The following is a 26,036-nucleotide window of genomic DNA, read 5'->3' on the forward strand; positions in this document are numbered from 1 at the left end:
ACAAAGTGAAAACTGAATCACAGAGAAGCAGCAGGTTCATCTATCCAGTCAGAGTGTAATGCTCTGTGGTTAAGTCCAGGCTCACGCGATGAGTGATATCAGTCAATTATAACTGCTCATATGATCAAACGCTAGTTTCACATGTACAGCTCTTGAAATCATTTCTGCCTTTTTCACCATCTTCACATCCTCTGCTCTCTGCTTGGGTTGTCTTTCTCCCTTTTCCCATTCTTTCCCTGTCATATAGTTCTTCTCCAGCTCTCTCTGTTCCTCACTTATTCTCTTTTAGAGAATATATGAGTCTCTACATTTGTTTCACAATAAAAGCTTCCTCTAAAAGAGCATGTGATTAGAAAAAAATGGTAAATTTTGTGTAAATATAGAATATAATTACAGTTTGATCAATAAACAGAAGGAATATGAAAAAGTCAGGTTTATTCAGCAGATAATGTGACGGTTGTTGACTTTTTGGATTATTTGCAGTGTTTTCAGTGTTTGATGAACTTTTGCACGTTGTGCTGCCCAAAAGTGTCTTATTATTACTCATTATGGTGTAAACCAGGAATCACTGACAGCTTTTGAGATGGATTTTTTTAAAATAAATTAATTCATTGTCAGTTCTTGCTTGAGGTAAGATGCTTTGGTTAATCAATCAACAGCGGGACAAAATAACGTGAAGCCACTTCCAAAAAACAGCAGCTGGGAGCAGAAAGCCTACTGAATAAACTTTAGATCTGTGTATAACTGCTGGATATCTGAACAGATGCATTTGTAGTCACTGTGCCACCTATGCAAATGATCATATTACTGTTTTTATTTTATTTTTATTTACTTGTTGTCTTTGGTTCTGGTTGTTATTTCCTCAAATAAGACACATGACTAAACCATTAAAGAGAAATACTGCAACTGAGCTTTTCACTATCCATGTCAACATGAGAGCCACAATTCAGAACAAGCTGCTTTCAAACTGCTGGTTTGTGTTCGACAAAGGATAAAACCCCCTAAGTGATATATGTTTTTACAGTGGTTACCAACTCTCAAGTAACGCGGGGTCGTAGACGTAACAGGTCGGCTGTTAGTTAGATTTATGTGGTAGAACTGTTTGTAGCAAAAACAAATTAATTCTTTATCACTTATCTCACCTTTCAATTTTATGTGTAACATTTAAATTACTGTAGTTATTATGGCAACTTGTGAGAGGTAATAATGGTTCTTTTTTGGTATTTTGGTGTATATACCAAAAAAAAACCTGAGTAAAAAAGTTGTTGTTGTTAGAAGACATTTTAAGAGAAACCGTAGCCTGTCACACACTCACATCCCAGAGAGACCGGAGAACACTACCACAACCAGAAACCAGGGTCAGGCTTGTGTTTTTGTGTTAGTTTCTAGAGGTAGCTCAGGTTTCAGAGCTTTGGATGGTGAACATCAGCTGTTGATTCAAATAAGCTGGTGGTGAAGCTTCAACTTCTGAACTTTGAATAGCAAGTTTAAAAAGCAGGCTCTCCACTGGCACTGATGGCACTCTTGGGCATTTGAGTTGACCAAAGATACCAGGAGAGTCAGTGCAGCTGAACGATGAGGCTGTGTGGATAGGGAAAACCCACATTTGTCTCACACAAGCCCTGAGTGGTTGTGCCTACACAGGGCCAACAGCACTGTGTAGGCATGGAGATTACTACTTGAGGTCAGTGTTGTAGGTTGAATTCTACTGCTAAATGCTGAGGGCAAGCGTATGACTGGAAACAGGTTTATACAAGCCTGATTTAATTCTAAGAAATTGGCAGAGGTTGGAGAAGTGAATAAACCAGTTAAATAATTTGGAATTCCCCATCTGTGCCATCACTAAACCTGCTGCTAAAGAAGGCGCATCGTTGTTCAGTGCATCAAGGTTTTGTTACATTAAAATGAACTGTAGTTAATTTTTTTTTAAAATTGCAACACATATTGATTTCTGAGCCATAAGAATAAAGAGAGGAAACGTTAAAGTTCATACTTTATAAATCAGAAATAGCAATGTTTGAAAGAGACCCACCTGTATTTTTAAATTAAAAAAAATTTTTTAAACGCAACCTCTTAAAAACAGCATTAACATAAATCAGCTTTGATGACATTGGTTATTATTTTAGTCAAAGACTGACTTTATACCACTACAGCAAAACAAAAAACCACAGAAAAGAACGTCGACCTAAATGCTTCTCTGTGTCCTTGTACAGGTTTCCTCACATGAATCTAACTTGGACAGAAGATTTGCTCAAACAGTCACGAAATTTTTTTTTTAGAGTTCTGCTCTACAGCAGACCACTTCACGCTTTTGAAGTTCGATCCCAGAAGTCAACGTTGGCACCAATGATGGTTGTTGTTTCTGTATTTTAACTGTCTTGTTTAAACCAGAGGTTCAGCGTGACTCCAAATAAATTACAGGACATTGTGAAATCCTCCCGCTGCAAAGCCGCCGTATCCACATGAGGCTGGAAACGTTGTTGCTTTGAATCCTTAAACAAAAAATTAAGTGAAGTGGGTGACGCTTTCACCTCTGTAAATGTTTCCAATTTGTCCAAGAGTAAGGCACCTATGAAGCTGCACTCGCAAGCTGGAGTAAGAAAGAGCAGACACACGGTTTTACTTGATTTCCATCCTTCAGCCATGAGGTAAATGCATAAAATCAAAGATTCAAGTCTTTTACATACTTCTGTTTTTCTACGCTTTGACTCAGTGAACCGGCCTCCTGCGACTGCGACACAGAGCAGAATAAAAACACAGAAAACCACAAGTGGGATCAGTCGGCTCCGACGGGACAAACCACCTGCCAGGAAAAACCAAACACAGATGAGATCTACTGTAAGACACAACATGAATGTCACATTTATTAAACTACCAAGCACATAAGTTACATAATAATGAAATAAAGTTTGAATTACTGAGATATCACTGCTGATGGTCAGGACTGGTAGCTTTATTGCTTCACAGAAAGACAAGAGATCAGAGCCGCTTAAGGAAAGTACACTACACTTCCTGTATGTGCTTCAAATTAAGAGGTGCACGTGTTAAGGACAACACAGAGGCTGCCATCAGTGAGAGAAAACCACACCATAAAGATGATTTTGATCCAGCTGTAAACTGGTTATTTTAAGACTTTTTAACTGTCTTGATTTGTTCCTCATGTTCTCACCTTTACTGTGAAACTCTTCTGCCAGATTAGGAGTTTGGAGAGTTTCAGGATGCAGTGGTGTCTGTGTTGTCACAGTTTTAGCTGAATTTAAGTTTGGCAGAACAGAAGATTTTAAATCATTTACAATATATTCAAATATTCTTTAATGAGCAAAAATAAGTTGTTGGTAAAATAACCCAAGTATGCAGTAAGTTTAAAACCAAACAACAAAAATCTTTTCAGTCTAACTCACCAACAATCAGACTAACAAATGAAGACTTTGTTTGACTCTTTAACTTTGGGATGGAACATCTGTATCTTCCTTCATCTTCTTGTGTCACATTAGTGATTCTTAGTGAGATGTTTCCTTCTCTCAGGCCGTCTGTGAACAACGCCGTCCTCCTGAAGTATGATGGGATTTTCATGTCGGTCATCTCCCTGTTGTGCCTGTATAGATGTACATATTCCATATTACGATCGGGCCTCGACCACTCCACCGTCAGTCCCACCACGTTAAACTTTGGCTCTACGTGACACGGCAGGATGACATCATCACCTGGAGCAGCTACGATAGGCTGAGGAGATCCAACCACGTGTAACTGACCTGAGGAGGAGAAAAATAAAGAAAATAAAGAAATACATCCTGCTGAAAACAAAGTTAAGTATGACAAGTGGAAAAAATGTCTTTATGATGTTAAAACTTTCCAGTGCAAAAATAACAACTTTCCATGAAATTATATCCAACTTTTTAGTACAAAATGTGACTAAGAGCAAACTTTACTTTGTACCACTTGATTCAGGAAAAGAAAAGGCAGAGCTGCAAAGAATAAGACAATAGAATAAATCCAAGACGAACAAAAGATCAAAAGTTTTTTGGGTTTTTTTAAAATCTCTTTTGAGGAACTTGTGGTTTGCTTTGGTTATGGACCCCCGACCAAGTTCCAAAGGCCAATGTTGTCACCACTACACTATCCAGTTATACGTGTGCGAAAGAAATATTTTAAAATAAATAAACGCAAAAGTCATATATACTATACGTTTTCTGCATCATCTGCCAGTATAACAGACTTTCAGACTGGCGCTACATCATCACTGACTTTTATCACAGTTTTAAATCACTTTAAATTATCATTATTTCTATATTTGTGTATAAACTCTCAAGTGTAAACATGGCGACAGCGCATCAGAAGCACAGCCAAAAAACGACGATTACCATGAATTAAAGCTTAAATGTTTTCTAAAGAAATGAAGTAACTAGTATTTCAGAATTATTACTTTTTTAATTGCAGTGAAATCTTACCTTCAATAGACTTGAGAGCAAAACGCAGCATAAAGCTGAGAGAGACACACTGAACCTAAACTCTGCTACATCCATCTACAGTGAGAGTGAGGCAGAAACTGTCTCACGGCAGCTGATAAATGCTGAAAAAGTGCAGCTCTAACAGTGCTAAACATGCATCTCAGTAAAAAGTGCAACATGGACAGGTTTGGGTCTCTGAAATCAGCACAGCTTTAATTTTAGAACCAAAGGCTGTTTTAAAATAGATCCAAAGCTCCACACAGCTGTGGGGCAGGCTTCAGGTCTTTACATCGTATTCTTGCATTGAATGTAAGTTACATTATTCTAAAAGTAAAAAAATAATGGTAAATAACACCAAGAGTTCCACAAAAGAGCACCTGTAACTTCAAAAACAGTGATTAAGAAGATTAAGAAGAGCAAAATCAAATCACTGACAGAAAGATTCCTCTGTTTGGGAAGCATGTGGAGGACAAAGTGGATCCTGACTGTCACTGTTTACACGTCAGTTAACAAAAAGGAATCAGTCGCATGTACTTTGTCCTTGTTTATAACCTGAATGTTTTGTGCTCTTCCTTCTTTATTTACATGTTCCAATTCATGTATTATAGTTGAATGGCTCATTTACAATATACACTGAAAGCTAGCTTGGCTCAGGCTGTAAACACTGTGGAAATGTGGCTTTGGTTAATGCTACATGTGTCTCTATACAAGCGAAACATTAATACAATGAATCATTTTCACAGCTAATTATCACCACCATCCCAGAATAACTGATCATTTCAGAAAGTTTCTATTTGGCTGGTTAGCTACAGGTTTAAAAATAAATGAATAAAGAATAATAAAAATAAATGAATTAACTAGAAACTTCTATAGTGAAATGCTCAAACCTGACTAATAGATTCAGCTCAGTTACTTATGATTTAAACTTCTTTTTTATTTCCGAACACAATATATATATAGGCCTATAAACTAAAAGAAATATCTAAACTCTGATAGCATAATAAAAAAAAATTGAGCTCCCTTTCTAAACCCCCAACATAACTTTACACAGAAGAGTAAGGCACAATTTTTGGTGCAGTATTTTTAGACTAATTTACACTTGAATACAGCGTCTGCTTTTATTTACAGTGTGAAACATCTGCAACATCAGCCAGTATAACAGACTGCTACTACATCATCACTGAGTTTGCCACTGTTTTAAATACTCCCATTAAATTATATTTGTAACTAAAGCAAGTTTAATAATTTGCATCACTGACAGACGTTCAAGGTGCATCGGAAACACTAGAAAAATACGACTAACATGAATTAAAGCTTAAACAAAACTGGACTCATATGGCAGAGCAATCTTACCTTCAACAGGTGTGAGAGCAAAAAGCAGCATAAAGGGGAGCTTTAAAGCTGAGAGAGACACACTGAACCTAAACTCTGCTACATCCATCTACAGTGAGTGTGAGACAGACGCTGACTGACAGCAGCTGATAAATACCAGTCTGTCTACTCTCTCTCCCTCCGCCCACTTCGCACACATTTAAAGCGGTTATTTTTTTGTCCCAGGCAGAGGCGGAGGCAGACATTTGATACACCCGGGGCTTAGCCCTAAAGGGTAGTATGCATGTGGGATTGGGGTGGGTGGTTAGAAATGACTGAAAGATTAATAGGCTCTGTTTTGAGTTTTGTTCAAAAAAGAATGACTTCATATAGGGAAAACATATGCAGGACATCTTAAACTAGTTTTTTAATTAAGCAGTAAGGCAGAACAAAATCAGGGCTGTATCAAGACACGAGGACTAAACCCCAATTCAACCAGACCCAGAACTGATCCGGAATTAAAACAGGACCACAACAGTTCAAAATCAGGACTACTTAGGATTTAACCAAAATAGAACCAGAATCAAAACTAGATGATAGTAGCACTAAAAATCATCATAGACCTGCACTACACTTATTTTTTAATTCTACCAAAGTCCACTATTTAGATTCAGAAAAGTTTATATAATTATTTAGCCTTGTTGTTCAAACAAGCCTGCATAACTTAGTAAATGTAGAATTTGAAAAATAACAAACCTAAAAAGAAACACTAGGTACTAGATACATGAGTACCTATGATACGGTGATACTTTTGGTAAACAACCATTTGACTAACATGTGTGTCTCACCTGCTCTTGTTCCATCTCTGTTCTGTCCTCATTCTCCATCTCCCTCTCTGTTCCTCTCTCTCCCTCTCTCTCCCTCTCTGTTCCTCTCTCTCCCTCTCTGTTCCTCTCTCTCTCTCTTTGTGCTGACAATCAAGCCAAACACCAACATCATCAAATATACAGTTGAAACCAGATATTTACATACTCTTCAGATAAAAACACAAACACTTTTTTAATCGTAACATCAAATCAGACTAAATGTTTATTTTTTTAGATTGATAAATATAAAAAACACATTTGTTAACTTTAAGAGTAAAGAGAGAAACTATCTGTATTTCTTAATTGCAAATGGCACCAAATTGTATTCAAAATTGAGCCACACTTATGGAGCTCTACAATTCTTTTCCTGGTATTTTGGTTGATATCTCTTGATTGTCCCATGTCAAAGAAACAGGCTCTGTGTTTTGTCTTGTACTAACCTGTCAGAAGCTTCTTAAGCTCAGAATGGAATCGTCTGGAGTTTTCTTATTAATTAACAATAAACTTAGTGTATATGTACTCCTAAATTTGATGAAAGTGATAAAAAATAGACAGCTCCCTCTTTTTATTCTGACATTTAACTAATTCAAAAGATATTTCAATATTTATTTATCCAAAACAAAACAAGTTTACTCTAAATTGATGTTGTACAGTAAAAAAATGTTCTTGTGTTTTCCATAAAGTGTATGTAAATATCTGGTTTAAACTGTGAATATACTGCTGTGTATTGAAATTCCTTTTGTTTTGCATAGAAATATGCTGAACAACATACAAAGCATAATATGTACAATAACATCTACCAGAGTTTTTTCTTTGAAAGAAGCTCCTTATGTCCATTCTTGTATATCAGTACATTACTGAAACCGATTTATTTAGCCGTGGAGGGTAACAACTGAAAATATGAAATAAACATACATGTAAGCTAAGACTCTCTGAAGAAACAGCATTGTTGTTGTTCGGCTTTTCATTTCGCCATTTGTTGATTCACTGGAAGAGCAAGTAATGTAATATGGGCCACGTGATCAGTTAGGGGGGATTTACACGCAGTCGTAAATTCCCACAGTGTGCACTATGTGCTTCAAATATTGTGTGTAGTTTTTGTTTTATACAGTTGTCAGCCAGGCATCTAACTATGAAAAAATTACACTCCAAAAGACCTCGGGCATCTGAAAAAACACCCCCCCCCCCCCCCCCCCCCCCCCCGCTCCGCCACTGGTCCCAGGCCCCCACTGCCCCCTGTATTTACCTGTTTCCAGGTGCCATTAATAATAATAATAATAATAATAATAATAATAATAATAATAATAATAATAATAACACAAGATCACATAAATGTTAGCAGGGAATTTTAGTGCCAGAAAAACAGGAGGTTTTCTGTAACAGTAATGGAAGCCTGAAAAACTGCAAGTCAAGTGACGGGAAATTCCTATTAATTACTGTCTGCTTGTTTACAGTAAACAGTAAAAAGTTAACAGCCCACAAAAATCAAAAGCAGCAGTTAGTTCATCTTTATTTCGATTTTTAATTAACCTGCAGTTCAAGAGCGCGGACAAATAAAATGACAAATATTTACAAATCCCACCAAGAGTTGCACAAAAGCTGAATGACAGAGAAGGAGCAGCTCACCTGTTCAGACAGGAGCTTAATTAGCTGATCGTTACCACCATTCTCTTCATGGAGACGAGAAAAAATATTATAAAACAAGCTGTTTTCTTCAGTAACACGTTCAGTAACATGAAGGAAGGAAGAGCTTCATGTGCAGCTCTGAGTCTGAAAGTGAAAGTAAAATAAGAAGCAGAGCAGTGCTTCATGCTGACGTGCGTTTAGTTTCCGTTTTTTCTACTCCCGCTTTTAAAGATGTTTTTAAGTTTTAGTGATTCTAACTGTGTTTCCAGCGTAATAATCTTAATCCACACACATATTAATTCTCTTTACATCTTATCCGGTTCAGGGACCTGGTTCAGGGATATTTAGAGAGAGGGTGGATGGAGTAAAGCCGGAGACACAAGAGTGAAAGGTCTACACACCTACACCTACACTGTAGTGGGTAGGTGTAGATACTCACGGCCAAAAGTCAAAGACACCATTCAGCCTTAAACCAGGGCGATTTTAGCCCATTCAAAATGAATCAAAGCACCCCCAAAAATTTCTTACTTTTTTTTTTTTGACAATATTTGCTGTTTGTGGGACACACTACTACAAATATAAAAAGCATTCAGTACTTGGTTGAGACGTGACATTTTAACAACAAAAGTATAGATAAAAAAAAAAAACGCCCAAAAACAAACAAACAAAAACTGTTTTTTTCCCATTTTTATAGCTAAAGCTGTATTTTTGCACCAACAAGGTATTTTGTAAAAAACTATTAGGAAAAAAAAAATGAATAAGTGCCATTGCCAAATGATGTGTTGCTGTGTCTCCCAGCGCAGTCTGAGGAGCATGGAGCTGATTCCAGCAGACAGACAGTTACTCTAGGAAAGCTGGACAGGGAAATAGAAGGTCCTTAACCCATCAGCAGGATCCTTACCTGCTCCTTTGTGCAAGGAGGAACAGGAGGAGCACTCCCAGAGTTACAGAATGACCTCAGGGAGGACACTAATATGAATGTCTCTGACCAAACAGTCCGAAACAGACTTCATGATGGTGGCCTGAGGGGCTAACGCCCTCTAGTGGGCCTGTGCTTATTAACTGGCACTGTGGAGCTCAACTGGCATTTGCCTTAGGATACCAGAATTGGCATGGTTTAGCGTAGCCATGGAGAACGTTATGCTGCCTGTAACATCATTCAGCATAACCGGTTTTGCGGTTGGTCATCGATGGTCTGTGGAGGCAGGAACATGCCCTGATGCTGTCCAGCATTCATACAAGCACATGGGGGCCATACAAACTACTGAGTACCATTTTTAGATGCTGCAATGAAATGTCAGCCTACCATATATTTTTTCTGCTTTGATTTTTAGGTTGTTCTTTGTAGTTTTATCATTTTCATTTCCATCAAACAATCATTTAGTCCCTAATGCATTACCCAGTCCACATGAGAGTAGATATCCAGCATCATCTTTGGTCAGTCACAACTCTAGGTCTCTCACTTTCCTGAATACTTTCCAGCATTGCATTTCAATCAAATTACTTAAAACTTTTAGTAAATATGTGTGAAAGAACAAATACAGTAACACACTGTCAGAGGTTTACTTGCAAAAAAATAGAAATACATACTTTTCGGTCTTGTGTTACTTTTCCTTTTCAACAACATCCAAAGATGCTCTGCATTCAGATCTGGTTACTGGAGGCCATTGGAGTGTTTTCCAGTCTCCTGTTGTCTAATTTTGGTGAGCCCATGTGAAATGTGGCCTTAGTTTCTTGTTCTTAGCTGAGAGGTTGGGTCCCCAGTGTGGTCTTCTGCTGCTGTAGCCTATCTGCTTCAAGGTCGGGTGTGTTGTGCTTTCAGAGATGCTCTTTTGCATACAGTAGCTTCTTTGTAATGAACGGTCAGGTGAGTTAATTTCCTGCTCACTGGATATTTTCTTGATGTTTGCTGTCTATGTGCCTAAATGCTTTGAGTTGTTGCTGATGTATTTGGCTGATTAGATATTTGGATTACTGTGGCTAGCTGTGGAAGAGGTGTACCTAATAAAGTGTCTGCTGAATATATGTAGCTGACTTTGCTGGACTGTACAGTAGTAGGTCCGATGTTCTCAGGTTGTATATATTTTCCTTGTCTCTTTTCTGATGCATATAGTTTCACACGTTTTGCTTTAATTTTTCATCAGTTTTGTAAAGTTTCAGAAAATCTTTCAGATCTGATTTTTGTTTCTGAAAATATGTTACTCTACATTATGTCTACATTTTTGCAGAACTCTCTCTAAAGTCAGAAAGGTTTTGAGAAAAAAGTGTGGTGAAAGGCTTTTATCTCTTCGTCATAGAGTTGAAGTCATTTACTGAATGTTCATTTGACAATTTGTTTAGTATCTTCTGCACAGGCAAGTCTGTGTTATGAAAAATGCCCTGACTGTTTTGAGAACTGCATAAAGAGTGGTGAGATTAGCAAATCAACTGAGAAAAATTATACAAATATGAACATCTTCAACTCAGCCTTCTGTCGTTCTGTCAGCACCATCGTCTCCAAACTATAAATCATAGCAGGCTTCACTACCACCTCATGAACCTTCCCTTTCACTCTTGCTGCTGTCCTTCTGCCACAACTCAATCCTAAAACTCACCATCCCCAAAAACAACATGAGCAACAATATCATATTTTTATCATGATTATTATGTTTTTTTTTTGTAGTTGTGATTTTAAACAAACAAACATGTCACCACTTAAGTGCTTGAAACTTCAAAAACACAAAGAAATTCAATTTTGGAAATGACCACTAGGGGGCAGAGTCTATCAGCCTTCAGTTAATCCAGACCTTCCCAAAGTGTGGGGCCCGCCCCCCAGGGGGGGCGCAGAGCCATTGCGGGGGGGCGCGGCATGAAAGAGGGGGGGGAAACAAAACGCTCTTGGGTCATGTGAAACCTACCATAAATGATGCATGTGCCTGACACACTGAACCATTCATATTAATCCAACTTAGCTGAATACGTGTGTGGACTACGACACGAGTACATGTATTATGAATGTAAGGCAGCGGTCGCAGATGTTCTGTGAGATAATGAGTGGACCTCTATGCATGCCAAATTTAATGCAGCTCTCATCATTGTAACACTGTCACATAGCTAGATCTAAGGCTGTAACAAAAACCTTTGCTTTCCACATTGTAGTATAGATGCAGGTCTTTTGCAAATCCATGTGCCAAATCTTTATCTCATCATTGTCAAATAATACAGTTTATCTCCACCTTTGCTGACCTCACAGAAAAAATGTCCCAAAAAAGTCAACAAAATGATCTGGTGGACTGAAAAAGAAAGTGATTTTATGATTCTACTACTATAAAGTTCAGTTTCAATATACCAATAAAAGATAATTGTTATCTTATATCGGTACCCATAATATGGGTGGATGAGAATGTGAAGTTAGCACATAGCAGTGCTATGTGTTAGCTTATGGCCAACCCGTTCTCACTCCCAAATCGTAACATTTTACGCTAGGTGACAAATCGTCAACATATTACGTTTTCGGGCACCCAAGGCGTTCCTACGTCATGACATCGGAAAACTGCGGACACATGAGAACCGTTTGGACTCAATCTACACATCTTCGCTTTTTCCCTTAAAATCGCTTTAGAAAACACTATTTCACCTCATTAAAGTGCTGGTTAAGGTTAGGAATAAGGTTATGGTTAGGTTTAGTGATAAGGTTAGGTTTAGGCTTAGGTATACGGTTATGGTTAGGTTTAGGCATAAGGTTATGGTTAGGTTTAGGGATAAGGTTAGGTTTAGGCGTAGGGATACGGTTATGGTTAAGGTTAGGAATAAGGTTATGGTTAGGCATAAGGTTATGGTTAAGGTTAGGCATAAGGTTATGGTTAGGCTTAGTGATAAGGTTAAGTTTAGGGCTGCAGTACAGGGCTGGAAACCGCCGCGTACCATAACAACGTGGAAGGTCACCTTTCGCGTTCCTCAGGAACGCCGCAGGACGTGACAAAACGTCGGGATGTTACGCCTCGGGAGTGAGAACGGGCTCTTATGGCAGACCTTCCCAAAGTGTGGGGCCCGCCCCTAGGGGGGGCGCAGAGCCATTGCAGGGGGGGCGCGGCATGAAAGAGGGGGGGAAACAAAACGCTTGGACACTGCTAGCACGGGGCGGCCACAGAAACGCAAAGCAGGAGATGAAGCATCGCTCAATATGTTTCCTTCATTCTTTACTTCATTCTAAGCCAAAGACTAGAAAATATGGTGAAGCATGTCTTCCCTTTGGCTTCACCTGCACAAGTGCTGAGGTAGGTCTCCCCTGCAGAAACAGTATCCTACAGCTGTTTATGTTTTTGAACCCATTTTGCACAGAGAGACATTTTTTGAAAAATGTATTGATAGCAATGTTGAATATTATTACACAGGGAAAAAACAACTACACGTAAAATAATTACACCGTGATGCCTCTGCCTTTCTAAATGGAGGGACAGTAACTGCGTGTGTGTATGTAAGCGTGTAAAACCTGCAGATTAACAGTATTGTGTCTCTATCTGCCATTCTGCAATTCATCTCATGTAAACAATAACGTGGCGCACAGCGTGACCTGAAAAAAGGCACATACCTTTGACTTTGCGTGATGAACTCTGTATTCCTGGTCCACGTGTAAACGCAAAAAAGGAGTTTTAAAAAATCTCCGTTTTCGGTGATTCGAAACGCCGTTTACGTGTGGACGAAACAGCTGCTTTTCCAAAAATCCCCTTGTAGGGACGCAGCGTGAAAGAGTTAGTAGTTTATTTTTATTACTACCTGTAATTTATTGCAGATTACTTGTATTTGCTTATTTTTTTTACTAAATGTTTGAGGTGTGAAATAAACCGCAATGGAGCAAAATATGGGTGTGTGTGGCTGGAGGATGTGTGCGCGCGTGCGGGGAGGGGGGCATTTTTCTTGTAAACAAAGGGGGCCCCAGCAAAAAAAGTTTGGGAACCACTGAGTTAATCCAAAATGCTGCAGCAAGAGTACTGACAGGGACTAGAAAGAGAGAGCAGATTTCTCCTGTTTTGGCTTCCCTTCATTGGCTTCCTGTTAAATCCAGAATTGAATTCAAAATCCTGCTCCTCACATACAAGGTCTTAAATAATCAGGCCCCATCTTATCTTAATGACCTTGTAGTACCATATCACCCTATTAGAGCACTTCGCTCTCGCTCTGCAGGCTTACTTGTTGTTCCTAGAGTATTTAAAAGTAGAATGGGAGGGAGAGCCTTCAGTTTTCAGGCTCCTCTTCTGTGGAACCAGCTTCCAGTTTGGATTCGGGAGACAGACACTATCTCTACTTTCAAGATTAGGCTTAAAACTTTCCTTTTTGCTAAAGCATATAGTTAGGGCTGGACCAGGTGACCCTGAATCCTCCCTTAGTTATGCTGCAATAGACGTAGGCTGCCGGGGGATTCCCATGATGCTTTGAGTTTTTCCTTTACAGTCACCTTTCTCACTCACTCTGTTTTAATAGACATCTCTGCGCTAAATCATACTTGTTATTAATCTCTGTCTCTCTTCCACAGCATGTCTTTATCCTGTTTTCCTTCTCTCACCCCAACCGGTCGCAGCAGATGGCCCCACCCCTCCCTGAGCCTGGTTCTGCCGGAGGTTTCTTCCTGTTAAAAGGGAGTTTTTCCTTCCCACTGTCGCCAAAGTGCTTGCTCATAGGGGGTCAATATAAAGCGCCTTGAGGCGACTGCTGTTGTGATTTGGCGCTATATAAATAAAACTGAATTGAATTGAATTAGAGTCGTCTTCAATTCAATTCAATTCAATTTTATTTATATAGCGCCAAATCACAACAAAAGTCGCCTCAAGGCGCTTTATATTGTACAGTAGATCGCACAATAATAAATACAGAGAAAAACCCAACAATCATATGACCCCCTATGAGCAAGAATGATGCCACACTGCAAAACGATGATTGTAGATGGAGATTTCACAGATTGTAGTTCCACCTGAAAAGTTTTTTTTTTTTGTATTATTGTAGAGTCTTTACCTTACAGTATAAAGCACATTGAAGCAACTGCTGTTGCTGTGATTTGGATGTAAAAGTAAAATAAAAAAATTAAAATTAAAAAGTGAAGCCAGTTTGTGCCTCATTAAAGTCTCCTGCCATCTCAGTCTTTTATCTTTTACTAGAAAAAATACTTCAGACGTGGGTGAGAAACGTGACTTTATACTGTCAAAATCAGTGCGACTCTTAGAAATGACCTCAATAGATAGTGATGTGAGGTTGCAGAGCTCGCCTTTTAATGTAAATGAATTAACTTATTATTAAATCTTGTGCTGTGTTAGTTTTTAACCACATGACATTAGAGTCAAGCAAGAAATAGTTTTTAAATAGTTGCTTCAGACTGAAACTGTGTGTTTGCACTTTCATTCAGTGAACTGGTTCTTTGCTCTGACAGACCACCAAATTAAAATGGAAGGACAACATTTATGTTTACATATCTTATCTATTTAGACCACAGATTTGCTCTTTTTAAATTAAATATTAAACAACTTTATGACAAAATAATTCATCATCTTTGAGGGCTGCAGCGAGCTACTGGGAAAGTACAAGAAAGTTATATTCACCTGACTATCATATGACACACTCAGGGATAAATAATAAAACAACAGAAACTTGGCACCTGAAAAAAAACTGGAAACAATGCAATAGAAAAAACAGCTTTGTCATGACTTGCTTTCATTAGTATGATGACAAGATAGTTCTAGGACACGTGGATTGAGTTTCTTCTCACATGGAGATGCCTGAGCCAAACAAGTGGATGAGTCAGTGTTTTGGGGAAAGTACAAAGCATAAATTCAGCGATTTAAAGATATAAATGGTAAAATTGAAGACGAGTTTGAAATGCAGTTGAAACAATGATTAAATGAAAACCACATTTCTAAAAACCTGATTAAAATTAGAGCCTGACAGGATCTGTTGATGAGCTCTGAGTATCTGAATGAAAACAGATACAGTGGGAAGAATGAGAGGCAAAGATCAAACAGGAAGTGAGCTAATCATGAGTAAATTAGTGGGAAGTCCCTGTCTGCTCAGTTTCTATAAAACAGATCCACACATAATAAACATATTAAGGAAGTTTCACTTGTACACGTGAAAGCAGAAACTGTAATGAGAAATTGCAAGGGACTGGCTCAGTCGGGTAATTCTGGAGTACATTTTCCAGTTTTCTATTTTCCGAGCTTCATTCATAGCGGTAGAACAGGTTACTCAATACACCGCTGAAAAACAGAAACTGAGCACTCTGTCATCCACTTCTTCAACTGCCAAGCTGGAAGTGTTTGTTTATTATTCACGAGTTATATAAAAAAATTAAATAAAAAAAATCACAAGCAAAAAAATGACAAGTACAACAAACAATAAATAGTTTAAGAACAAAAATCTATGATTTTACAGCAGTGCATGCAAAACAAGCGGGTCTTTAGCTGCAGCAGGACTCGGCTCAGTTTACATTTACAGTTTTTATACATGAAGACAAAACAAAAGTAGATCCCAGCACAGACTCTGATGTCTCCGCTCAGCTGGCTGCTGGTTTGATTGTTGAGTAGAAAGTTTCTTCAGAATCTGTTTCTGCTAAAGACACAAAGATGCAACCTGTTAAACTACTAACAACATGCAGACATTAAAGTTCAACTACACTTCATTACATGCTATACATTTTTAAAACATCTACTTACAGTGACACCAGGCAGGGAACAGATGTGTGGGCTTTCTTTGTTTCACGCTTCATTTTTCTGTGACTCTCACACAGTCTGAAGGGGTTGTCCCCGCCCCCTTAAAATATGACTGCCTCTACCTTCAGCACTGAAGTGTTGCAGTGAATCAGTACTCACTTGCAGTAATGGGCAATTCTTTATAATGAATACTTTTACCGTAAGCACTGCATACATTTTGATGCTAAAACATTTTTAACATTATTATTAAGGAAGATCTTTGCGTACCAATAATAGGAAATGCAGTACATCTTTACATTTAAAACATTTCTGTGATGGTACAGGACACAGCACAGTCATTTACAAGCCACTTTTCTTTGTTTCTGTCATGAAGACAAGTCATGGCCTTGTAGAGGAACCAAATTCAAGACGCTGAGGGAGGCTGAGCAATGACCTGAAAGTAAAGTCAGTACTCCATGTGAAAAATCCCTAAAATGCCTTTAAGGGAGAGAGTTCAGCCTGTCTTACATGGAAAATGGGTGCAATGATGCAGTGAAACGTGCAAACATAAAATCACAGTATATTAAGCAATAACAGCTTGTACAGTTCTTACAATGTTGAAGGTTGTGTTATTCCTCAACACAGCCTGAACTCTCTTAGGCAGCGTTCTTGTTTCTTTAAGTCATCTTCAGGAATAGTTCTCCGGGCTTCTTGAAGGACATTCAAAGCTCTTCTTTAGATGTCGTCTGCCTTTATATGACCCTGTACTTCAACAATGTTGAGGCCCGGGCTCAGGGAGGCCAATCCATGACTGACAGTGTTTCTTTGTGTGTTTTTCTAACACTCTGTTTTTAATGCATTGGCAGTGTTTGGGATCATTGCCATGCTAAAAAATGAAGTCGCTGCCTTTGAGATGATTTTCAGATGTTGTGGATCAAAATCTGATGGTATTTTTTCTGTATTCATAATTTCATCAGTTTTGACAAGATCTCCAAAACACTGGCTGAAGTGAAATGAAAAACCATGAGGAAGCTTTACAGATGGCTGTAGACACTCACTGTACCTCTCTCATGACCTCCTCTGTACATACTGATGACAGTTTGAATCAAATATTTTAATTTGGGATTCACTCCATCACTTCCTGTTTTCCTACCTTAAGAATGCCTTCTTGATAGCAGCCCTACCACTGACACCATTTCTGATGAGGCATCAGTAAATGTGCAGAGATATCCAAGATTTTCGGCTAATGGTTCTTTGGGAAGCATCGTGTTGGTGCAAAAATGCTGTGTTGTGTTTCTCAAACTGTGTAATCTTTGGCATTTTTGTAGAATCTGATGACAAAATGGGAATATTTAGGTGCAACAAAGATGCAATTAAAAATGTGTTCTTTGCTAATCCTTTGTTATGTGTTGACACATCAGTGGGTTAGGTTCCTTTTATACTTCAGTGATTAATAGCTGAGTTAAGTAGCTTAACAAATAAAAAACACATTCCTTTAAAAAAAAATTAAATAAATATAAAATAAAAAAGAGTGAAAAAGCAGCCAGTGTCCAAAAGAAATATTTGAAAGACCTTCAGAAAGCCTGGAGAACTATTGCTCAAGATTGCTTTGAGAAAAAGTACAGGGAAGTCTGACCCCTTGGAAACCAAATATAAAAAAATGAGGTTAGCTCAGGACTTTTGCACAGTACTGTATACTATCTTGCCACACTGTGTCATATTGTGACTTTAAATTGGGGCCCTAAATATCAAACATGAGAGTACTCTCTCCTCATGGTAGGGGGGACTAAGATGCGAGGAGAGGAGCATAGGAGAATGTAATGAGAAATGCCCATAGACCAGGCAGAAGTAAACCTGGAGAAACTAAAAATAGTAACATTTAAATAAAAACCAAAAGTCATTAAACGTAACAATCTGGGAACACGACAGATTTTGATTATATTTTCATTACTCATGGGTGCTCTCTGTCTGGTTTTTATCCCCCCGACCACGAGTGAAACCACATTTTTAAAACTCTCTGAACCCCCTGTGAGTCACCCACCTGTATTTGTTTCTTTCTATGTTTAGTTATCGTTTGTATCTGTTGATACTCCACTAACTCTATAAATCATTAACAAAATGAAACTTTTCCCTTGCTTGTCTGCTTCCTTGATAACGACTGATACTCATGTGTCATTAAACAATGAGGTCGTAGTTACATGCAGGCGCTATGATTACACTTGACTCAAAGATCAAAGAAGTTTCACTCGTGATCAGATAACATAGCACAAATAAAGTCTTTATAACTTTAAATAAAAGGGAAAAACTGAGGTAATATAAACAACAAGAGCTTCAGGCTCTTGTGTACGTGTGGGAAAAGAGCTCTGCATGTGTTTTTACCTTTGTCACTCTTTGGCTGCACTTCCGGTACGATGGTGACATCAGTGTAGGAAACATCAGGGTCAGTTTCACCTGCAGCACAACACTTCTCATTGTTAAACATCTGCTTGGAAATATGATTTTCGACCATAAAACAACCATGTAAAAAGTTAAACATATAGCTCTCTGCTACATGTAATCGATCTCATTTATATAATGTGTCATGTTAAACCACTAAATATAGATTAGCTTAGTAAAGAGAGAACATTACAGAAAACCATTTGTAACGTAAATCCTGCTGTTGATTCATCAAAATTAGATTCTTAAAGCTGTAGCGCTCTCCCAGGTTTTTTGTCTTCACACTTCAGTGACCTGAATGCTTCTACATGACACTCTCTGACTGCTTTACCAGGAAACATCTGCTGCTTTTTTTATGCTGTTTCCCAACAATGAGCTCTCAGCGATGCATAAACTCCTGCAGATACAGACGAGGAAGTTCAGTTAAGGCTTGCAGTGTGAGCAGGAAGCTGGACTACCCGAAAGAAACCCACACAGGGAGAACATGTGCAGTCTTTACATAAACCTGTAAAAGTGTGGGGGAGAGTTTAATAGTTTCATGGTTTAATACTACAAGTATTATTTTTGGTCTTACAGTTATGTCTAAACACACCAGAACCAACAACGACCCGATTACTTTCTGATTGTGTTTTTTCACACAGGCCCTCTGTTTTGACCTAAATCAAACAAATACAACATAAACGGTTTCTGTGCAGTGAGTTTCAACACTTTAATTGTACAAATAGTGACTAAACAGAGATCAGATCTGCAGTGAGCTCATGGAACACAAAGACATACCGAGGAGATCGAACAGCTGATAACACAGAAGAATACGTAAGACATGATGCACTCATACTTTTTACGTTAGTCGCACCACTGTGTTTTAAGTATATCAGATCATGTATGTACCGGGCTGTGTTAAAATCGCATCTGGTGCCAACAATTCACCCAAAATCTTCAATCAGAAGGGGGAAAGATATGAACTAAGCAAAAGTACCTGGCTTTTCCAAAATAACCACAATGAAATGCAGCAAAACACATTTTTTGTGTGTTTTGTGTTTAGATGTGGAAAGTAATAACTAAGAATCATATCAACACTCAGCAAAATCAAAAATAGTCCAATGTCTGGCCCAGTTTCATTACAGTCCTTCTAATAAAGTGTTCATTGAGTGTATATGAACAGTACACATAAGAAATATTTGCAAAAAAGCAAAGATCATTTTAAATTGATTTAATCACATTTTTAAAAAGTGCATTTATATTTATATTGTGAGCAAAAGATGTCTTCTTTTTTTAAGTTCAAAAATACATTTGGGTGGATTTATAACCTGAAAGATTGTTGTTTTATCTATTGAAAGGCAAAGTTAACTGGTCGGCTAGAAATGAATAGAAATGTGCGGGAAATGACGCTCTCAGTCACCTTTGTTTTGACTGTATCATCATTTTTAAAATGTTTTATTGGTTGTTAAGCTTAAGAGTGTAAACACTAGTACCAAGATTTAAAAAAGGCATCAAAGACACTGTTTACGTCCGATCACTTCTTAAGTTTTAATATTCTCATTTTACTAAATAAAGAGCCACAAAGGTTCAGTATGCAGAGACGCGCTGATACTTGTATGCAATGAATACGCACATATAATTTTCTTCTGGAAATTTGCATAATCTGACTCTTTGAGACTGCAGGGTGTTGTCTGATGTGACAAAACCCTCCCAGAAATGTCATTCAGGGGAAAAAAATCTACTAAATCAAGTACGCGGTTCTGCTGTGGTGACAGCCGAAAGAACAACAGATAAACTCTTTTCTGCCATGCTGAAAAACTAACAGTTAATCTCTTTGAAACTTATAATATAATCTTAATATGTATATAGTTTCATAAAGTAAAGTACCCAAATTTGTTGGAAACTCACTTTAACCAGCAGTGCACTTTTGGATTTTAGCGGCGGGATTCTATATGAGAAATTGAACGATATAAAATATACTGTGTGTTTACAGTAACTAAAGAATATGACGGTAAGTGCAAAGCTGTGGCTAACAGATATACTTCAAAAACAGACTGACCTTTGTGGTTCCTCCAGAGGCAGAACAGCAGCACCAGCACAACCAACACCACAGCCAGCGAGAGGCAGACACCCACCACAGGAAGCACAGCATACATAGGAGGGGAGTGAAAAGATTTGGGTCGCCCAGCTTAAACACAATAGAAAACAGAAACCACAGTTTGTTCTTGATGCAAACGCAACAACAAGTTTGGGCTATCGCATTGGTAGACTGTGATCTCTGTGCTACGCTCAAATAAAAGCACCAACAAATGTGGAAACAGAAGTTATATCTACTGTGTGAAAAAGTTTGTTTCCTTTTTACTTTTCAGTCTTCTCACCTGTGACAGACAGCCAGCTGTCCGGTGATTCTCCGCTACCAGAGATGGTACACTTGTAGAAACCTTCATCAGACTTTGAAACTTTGAGGATGGTCATGATTCCTGTAGAGCTGTTCCTGATGAGGAGGCCATCTTTATAAAATTCAGCAGTGAGGTTGATAAAAGAAGTCGGTTTAACCATGCAGCGCAGAGTCGCAGCATCGCCCTCCTGCAGAGGATGGACCGGACTCTCCAGGATCACAGAGCCTCCTGAACAACAGCATGACAGAAATCATCAATTAGTTAGTTTTAAGACGGCTCAAAGCTTCACTTAAAAAAAAAAAAAAAAATGAAATCAAACATAGTCAATCCAAACTATCCGTCTTCCTTAAACCAAGATGTAGTCCAGATCAGATAAGCTCAAAATGGAAAAAAAAACTTCCTCCTCAACATCTGTCATGTTGGAATGAATTCAACTATTTCAGCCATTCAGACAGCATTTTAAGTTACTACTGCATTTAACAACTTTTCATTTCATTACACATAGTGATAAATTTCACTAATGTATCCTTTTTGTTTACCTAGCTAGATTTTTAGTTCTAAATATAAATTTGCATTTTTATCCAAACATTTAAACTGGCAGGGCATACTTTTAGGTCAATAATTTATAACTTTTTGTTTATAATTTTAGCTAGCTCCAGCATTTCATCTAATTATTGATTATGCGAAGCTATGGTATTAACTAAAAGCTTTAACTGTTAGCCATGCTTGGAATAAGCTTTGTCCATGCACTAATATCTAAATGAACCTTATTGCAGTACTTTCAACCATTAGATTTTCTGCTGATTTCTTTAGCTAACTGCAGGTGTTGAGTTACCCTTTACATGTTTCTCCTAGTTACTCCAGAACTACACCCTCTGGTTAGGATGCTTGTGCCTAAATGAACTAAATGATTTATGCTAAGCTAACAGGGTGCAGGTTCTAGCTTCAGTTCATTAGATATTTAAAGAAGTAAAACAATAATAATGCTCTTTTGTGTATTTTAGCAAAAGTCTGTTTTTTGAATCTGCTTTTTTGCTATCAGGAGGCCACAGTCAGTATTAATATCAGACAATGGGTACGAAGTCATTTGGCTGGAAAACACAAATGAGGTTTGTAGCTGTTTCAACAAATCCTCATGTCAGGCTCAATCCTCTCATGGTGCATATTTAATATTTAATATCACGTTATCAGTCTGTAATAACACAACATAACATAAAGTGACCCACTATAACGGTTACTGGTTGGATTTCCCTGAAATTGGATGCATTAGTTTAAATACCCTCAGTCCACTCAGTGGCATTTTCTGTTAGGTCCAAATCTTCAGTCTCCATGTTGATTTGTGCTTAATTCTAATTAGAAAATTTTCACTATTTTAATATGCAAAACTTCATAAACCTGCTGAACATCCCACCAGCATGTTGGTGTCATATTTCAATCAAAACTCTGCAAACAGAACTATCTGTAATCTGGCTTTTAAATCCAAATGACAGCCTCTTCAATTTAATACTTAAACTCACCGGTCACAGTGATGTTGACAGCTTCACTGCAGGCTCCAGCTCCAGAGTCACACCAGTACAACCCACTGTCTGCTGGGTAAGCATCTTGAAGGAAGCAGTTTGATTCATTTTTTGTACCCCAGTGTTTGGGACACTCTTCATTTGTTTTTGTTGACGTGTTTCTCTTTATTGTCCAATCAGAAAAGTTTTTATGCTCTCCACAGCTCAGTGTAACAGACTCGTACCTGAAGAACTGAGATCTGTTGGGAAAGATACTCAAAGTGGCTGAAAGAAACAAAAAACAGAGAGGTGAAAAACAATTAAATACTTTTACAATAACAGATATAAGGTTTGAACTATAAGGTAGCCACCACCACCTAACACTGAGTCTAGCTGCTCTTGAAGCTGCTGTAGCATCTGTTCTGTGAAAATTCTCTACCAAACACTGATGAGAAGGTGCTTCCCTCCATTGTCGTGGGTGAACGGAAACCAAATGAGTGTGGAGTATTTGCAATTAATAATGCAAAATGGTTTCCACCAGTTGCTGTTTCATGAAACAACAATGCACTGTAAAAGCAAAAGAAACACAACTGACACCATTTCTCTCCTCCTCACAGCTTTGCAGCTCTGTTACGTGACATATGTAATGAAAGCTTCACATGTTACCCACAAAACAGATATATCTGCATCTTCTGTTACAAGTTTCATATGAAACACATGTGGGGTTTTTGAACGATGCTCTTTATAGGTGAATATGTGATCTGTATCAGGATGTCAGAGTGCAAATACGGTTTTATACCCTAATTAAATGCTCAGCTGCAATGCTTTTTATTTCATCTATGTCTATTGTATTATTGACCTCATGAGCACAACAATAATTAATTAACATTTGCTTAATTTCACTTCATTATCTAAAAACAACTTCATAGGTAAATTAACTCAAATGAATAAAATATGAACAAAAACTTCTGTAGTTAGAAAATACGTTAAAATACTAAAACCGTAAACTGAACACAGATAGCAATAAAATGTAAGAAGTTTAGCAGAAATGAGGCAACTTTTTTCTTGTAAAAGTTGCTCAGTTTTGCAAGATGATTTAAAGATTATAAAGTAACAAATATTACCTTGTAATCTAAAATAATCACAAAGCTTGCAGTTTATTGTAAAGTATGTTTGAATTCATGTGAACTACAAAAACTTGATTTCTCTTTAATGTTATGAAAAGATCAAAGGCTGAACTATGAATCCATCTGTTCATTAAATCCAAAAGCTAAAGTTCACACACAGACTCACTGGAGACTTGACACATTCTAGTACTCACCCATAATTGTGCACAGAGCTGTGATCTCCATGCTGCTTGGCTGGTGTTCGACTCTCAGACTGAAGAGTTTCGGAGGGGCTGCATCACACCTCAGTGCTGACTTAGTGAAAAAGACAATTATGCAGGATGTATGTCACAGTCTTATTTTTGAAACCACAAATGCAAAATGTTTACGTTCTTCACCCTGAAGACCTGCAGTATATTAATAATGTATTAGACCTGAATCAAAACGGCCCTGAGATTCATGCAGAAAAACCTCAATCTTGCATTACGATCTTCAAACTTTGCATTAATCTCAAAGAAGAAATGTAATTATTTTGATGTTTGGAAGTCCGTTACTGTTATATTAAATTTGCATTTGTTGATTTGTGCAGTTTGCACATGCAGGTTGCAAAAGAAGAAGTTTCATGTCACAAGACTTTGGAAGTGAGTCAGGTTACTGGCAGGATTTTGGTAAGAAGGGCAGATATCCCCTAAAGTTTTTTTTGTTTTTGTTTGGTTTTTCATTAATGGCACAACTAAAAGCATTTCCCTCAGGGCCCCCCAAAAAACTCCAGATTTGATTTGATTAGATAACTGTAACGCAGGGTTTGCCTGCAAAATTCCCAGAGCGCCTGGCTTGATCAGGCTCACTATCACAAGTGATACTTTGGGCACCTTTCCCATCCAATCAAAACTTAAGTCTTTTGTTTTCTCACCAGTACGATTTCAAACTAATCTCTCTCTAACTAACTGAAACCCTCTTGACACAAATGCGTAGAGGTTTGAAAGAACGCCAACCTACTGTGTGGGAGTGTGCAGAGTTGTTTAACTCTATATCCAATTCAAAGCAACAACTGCCAACACACACCAACACAAAGCTGCTTGAAAATATACATACATATATATATATATATATAAAAATTAAAAAAATCACATCTTAAAACATATAACACTTACTGGCCCTACTGTACAAGCCCTGAAATATACCAGGCAAAACACAGCTGCAGCAGTGAAACTTCCATCAGAGGCGGTGTGGTTACTCCATTGCTTCAAAGTGTGCTGAGTCTGTATTTACGGGAACCTTGTTACCAGAGTAAAGTGCAGAGTACAGTCAAGCAGGAACTAAGGGAATCTAATTACTCTTCAATGAAAAGACTCAATGCAGTCCATGGGCCATGTTTCTGAAGCAATTCAGCGACTGCTGTGATACAGAGCAGGTGATGATCAAACAAAATGCTGGAGATGTGACTTTAAAGACACCCGGTGTATTTCAGGAGTTATATTTATGTATGAAGTAGAGGTTGAGAAATTTAGTGAAGACATTACAACATCTGAACTAAATGTTAACCTCACCAGACACAGGTCGCTGGCCCAGATCTATGGAGAGAAATTTGCATTGCACACATGTGTGGGTCCTCAAAAGTTACACACAAATCACTGGGTACATTTGTAAACATCCATTTAAGCTCTAGGATCGTATCATGCAGCTTTCTAACACTTTTGAGACAAATTTCTCTCCAAATCTATCCGTTTTTTTCTAATATTGGTTCACTCAAGTTACTAAGTAAATAACTTGAGTAATCTCTCACAAATATGAGTGATTCCTCATATTTGTGAGAGATTATGGAGAAAAACTCATCTCAGAGATTAAAGACACCAACATCCACAGCTCTTTTCTGTGATTTCATACTTCTCTGTTGTCTTCTTCTTCCCATTGGTATTTTTATTTTTGAATGTGACATACTATTATGTAGCAGTGGGTTACATAATAACATGTGGGATTTGCAGTCATACTTTAGCAGTAATTCAGTTCAATTCAAATTTCTTTATATTTTTCCAAATTGCAAAAACAGTCATCTCAAGACGCTTTTTATTGTAGAGACTCTACAATAGCCCAGAGAAAACCACAACAATCAGCTGACTGCTATGATCAAGCACTTGGCAACAGTGGGAAGAAAAAAAACCTCCTTTTAACAGGAAGACACCTCCAGCAGAATAAGCTCAGGGAGGGGCAGCCATCTGACATGACCAGCTGGGGTTAGCAGAAGAAGCTGAGACACAGACACGCTGTGGAAGAGAGCCAGAGATGAATAATCGCTACTGATGAAATGCAGAATGGTTTATATAACAGATAATAATGTTATTTTAAAATATCTACAAGTATAAACGGTACAATTCCAAATCATCTGGCCTGTGGCCATACTTACCAACTGTGACCACAAAAATTCCAAATCAAATTTCCCTGGCTTAACGTGTACAGATGTGGTTTGTGGTGAATCTGTGTACCAGTTCCTCTGAAGTCCAGTTTGAACCTGCAGGATGGGCTTTAGAAAGTCAAGCTCACAACTAGAAGAAGTTGTGGCTGTTTCAAAGAAATTTTTGGTGAGATTTTGCTGGATGCCAGTCTAACATAAAGCTAACACACAGAGACGTGCAACCGCACACTCTCACATCCCAGCCAGGCTGAAAAAGCAGAGCTTCTATGAAAGTGGAAATCCACTACAACTTCTATTTAAC

General features: G+C 38.0%; 1 protein-coding gene across 4 annotated transcripts; it reads right to left on the reverse strand.

The window, feature by feature from the left end:
- Positions 1-14,724: 14,724 nt before the first annotated feature.
- LOC134624498 (low affinity immunoglobulin gamma Fc region receptor II-c-like) lies at positions 14,725-25,150 on the reverse strand. Of its 4 annotated transcripts, none has more exons than XM_063469479.1 (7): positions 24,507-25,150; positions 23,538-23,637; positions 22,238-22,501; positions 20,700-20,948; positions 20,381-20,509; positions 18,286-18,357; positions 14,725-15,826 (listed from the first exon to the last, which is right to left on the reverse strand). In XM_063469479.1, the coding sequence occupies exons 2-7, from the start codon at positions 23,566-23,568 to the stop codon at positions 15,771-15,773; spliced, it is 801 nt and encodes a 266-aa protein (XP_063325549.1). In that variant the 5' UTR covers positions 23,569-23,637; positions 24,507-25,150; the 3' UTR covers positions 14,725-15,770. The 4 variants fall into 4 exon arrangements, with proteins under 4 accessions (XP_063325549.1, XP_063325548.1, XP_063325550.1 ...); XM_063469478.1 differs by having other exon boundaries at positions 24,477-25,149; XM_063469480.1 differs by lacking the exon at positions 24,507-25,150 and having other exon boundaries at positions 14,725-15,823; positions 23,538-23,781.
- Positions 25,151-26,036: the final 886 nt, after the last annotated feature.

Source organism: Pelmatolapia mariae, linkage group LG3_W, assembly GCF_036321145.2.
Source record: "Pelmatolapia mariae isolate MD_Pm_ZW linkage group LG3_W, Pm_UMD_F_2, whole genome shotgun sequence".
Lineage (NCBI taxonomy): Eukaryota > Metazoa > Chordata > Actinopteri > Cichliformes > Cichlidae > Pelmatolapia > Pelmatolapia mariae.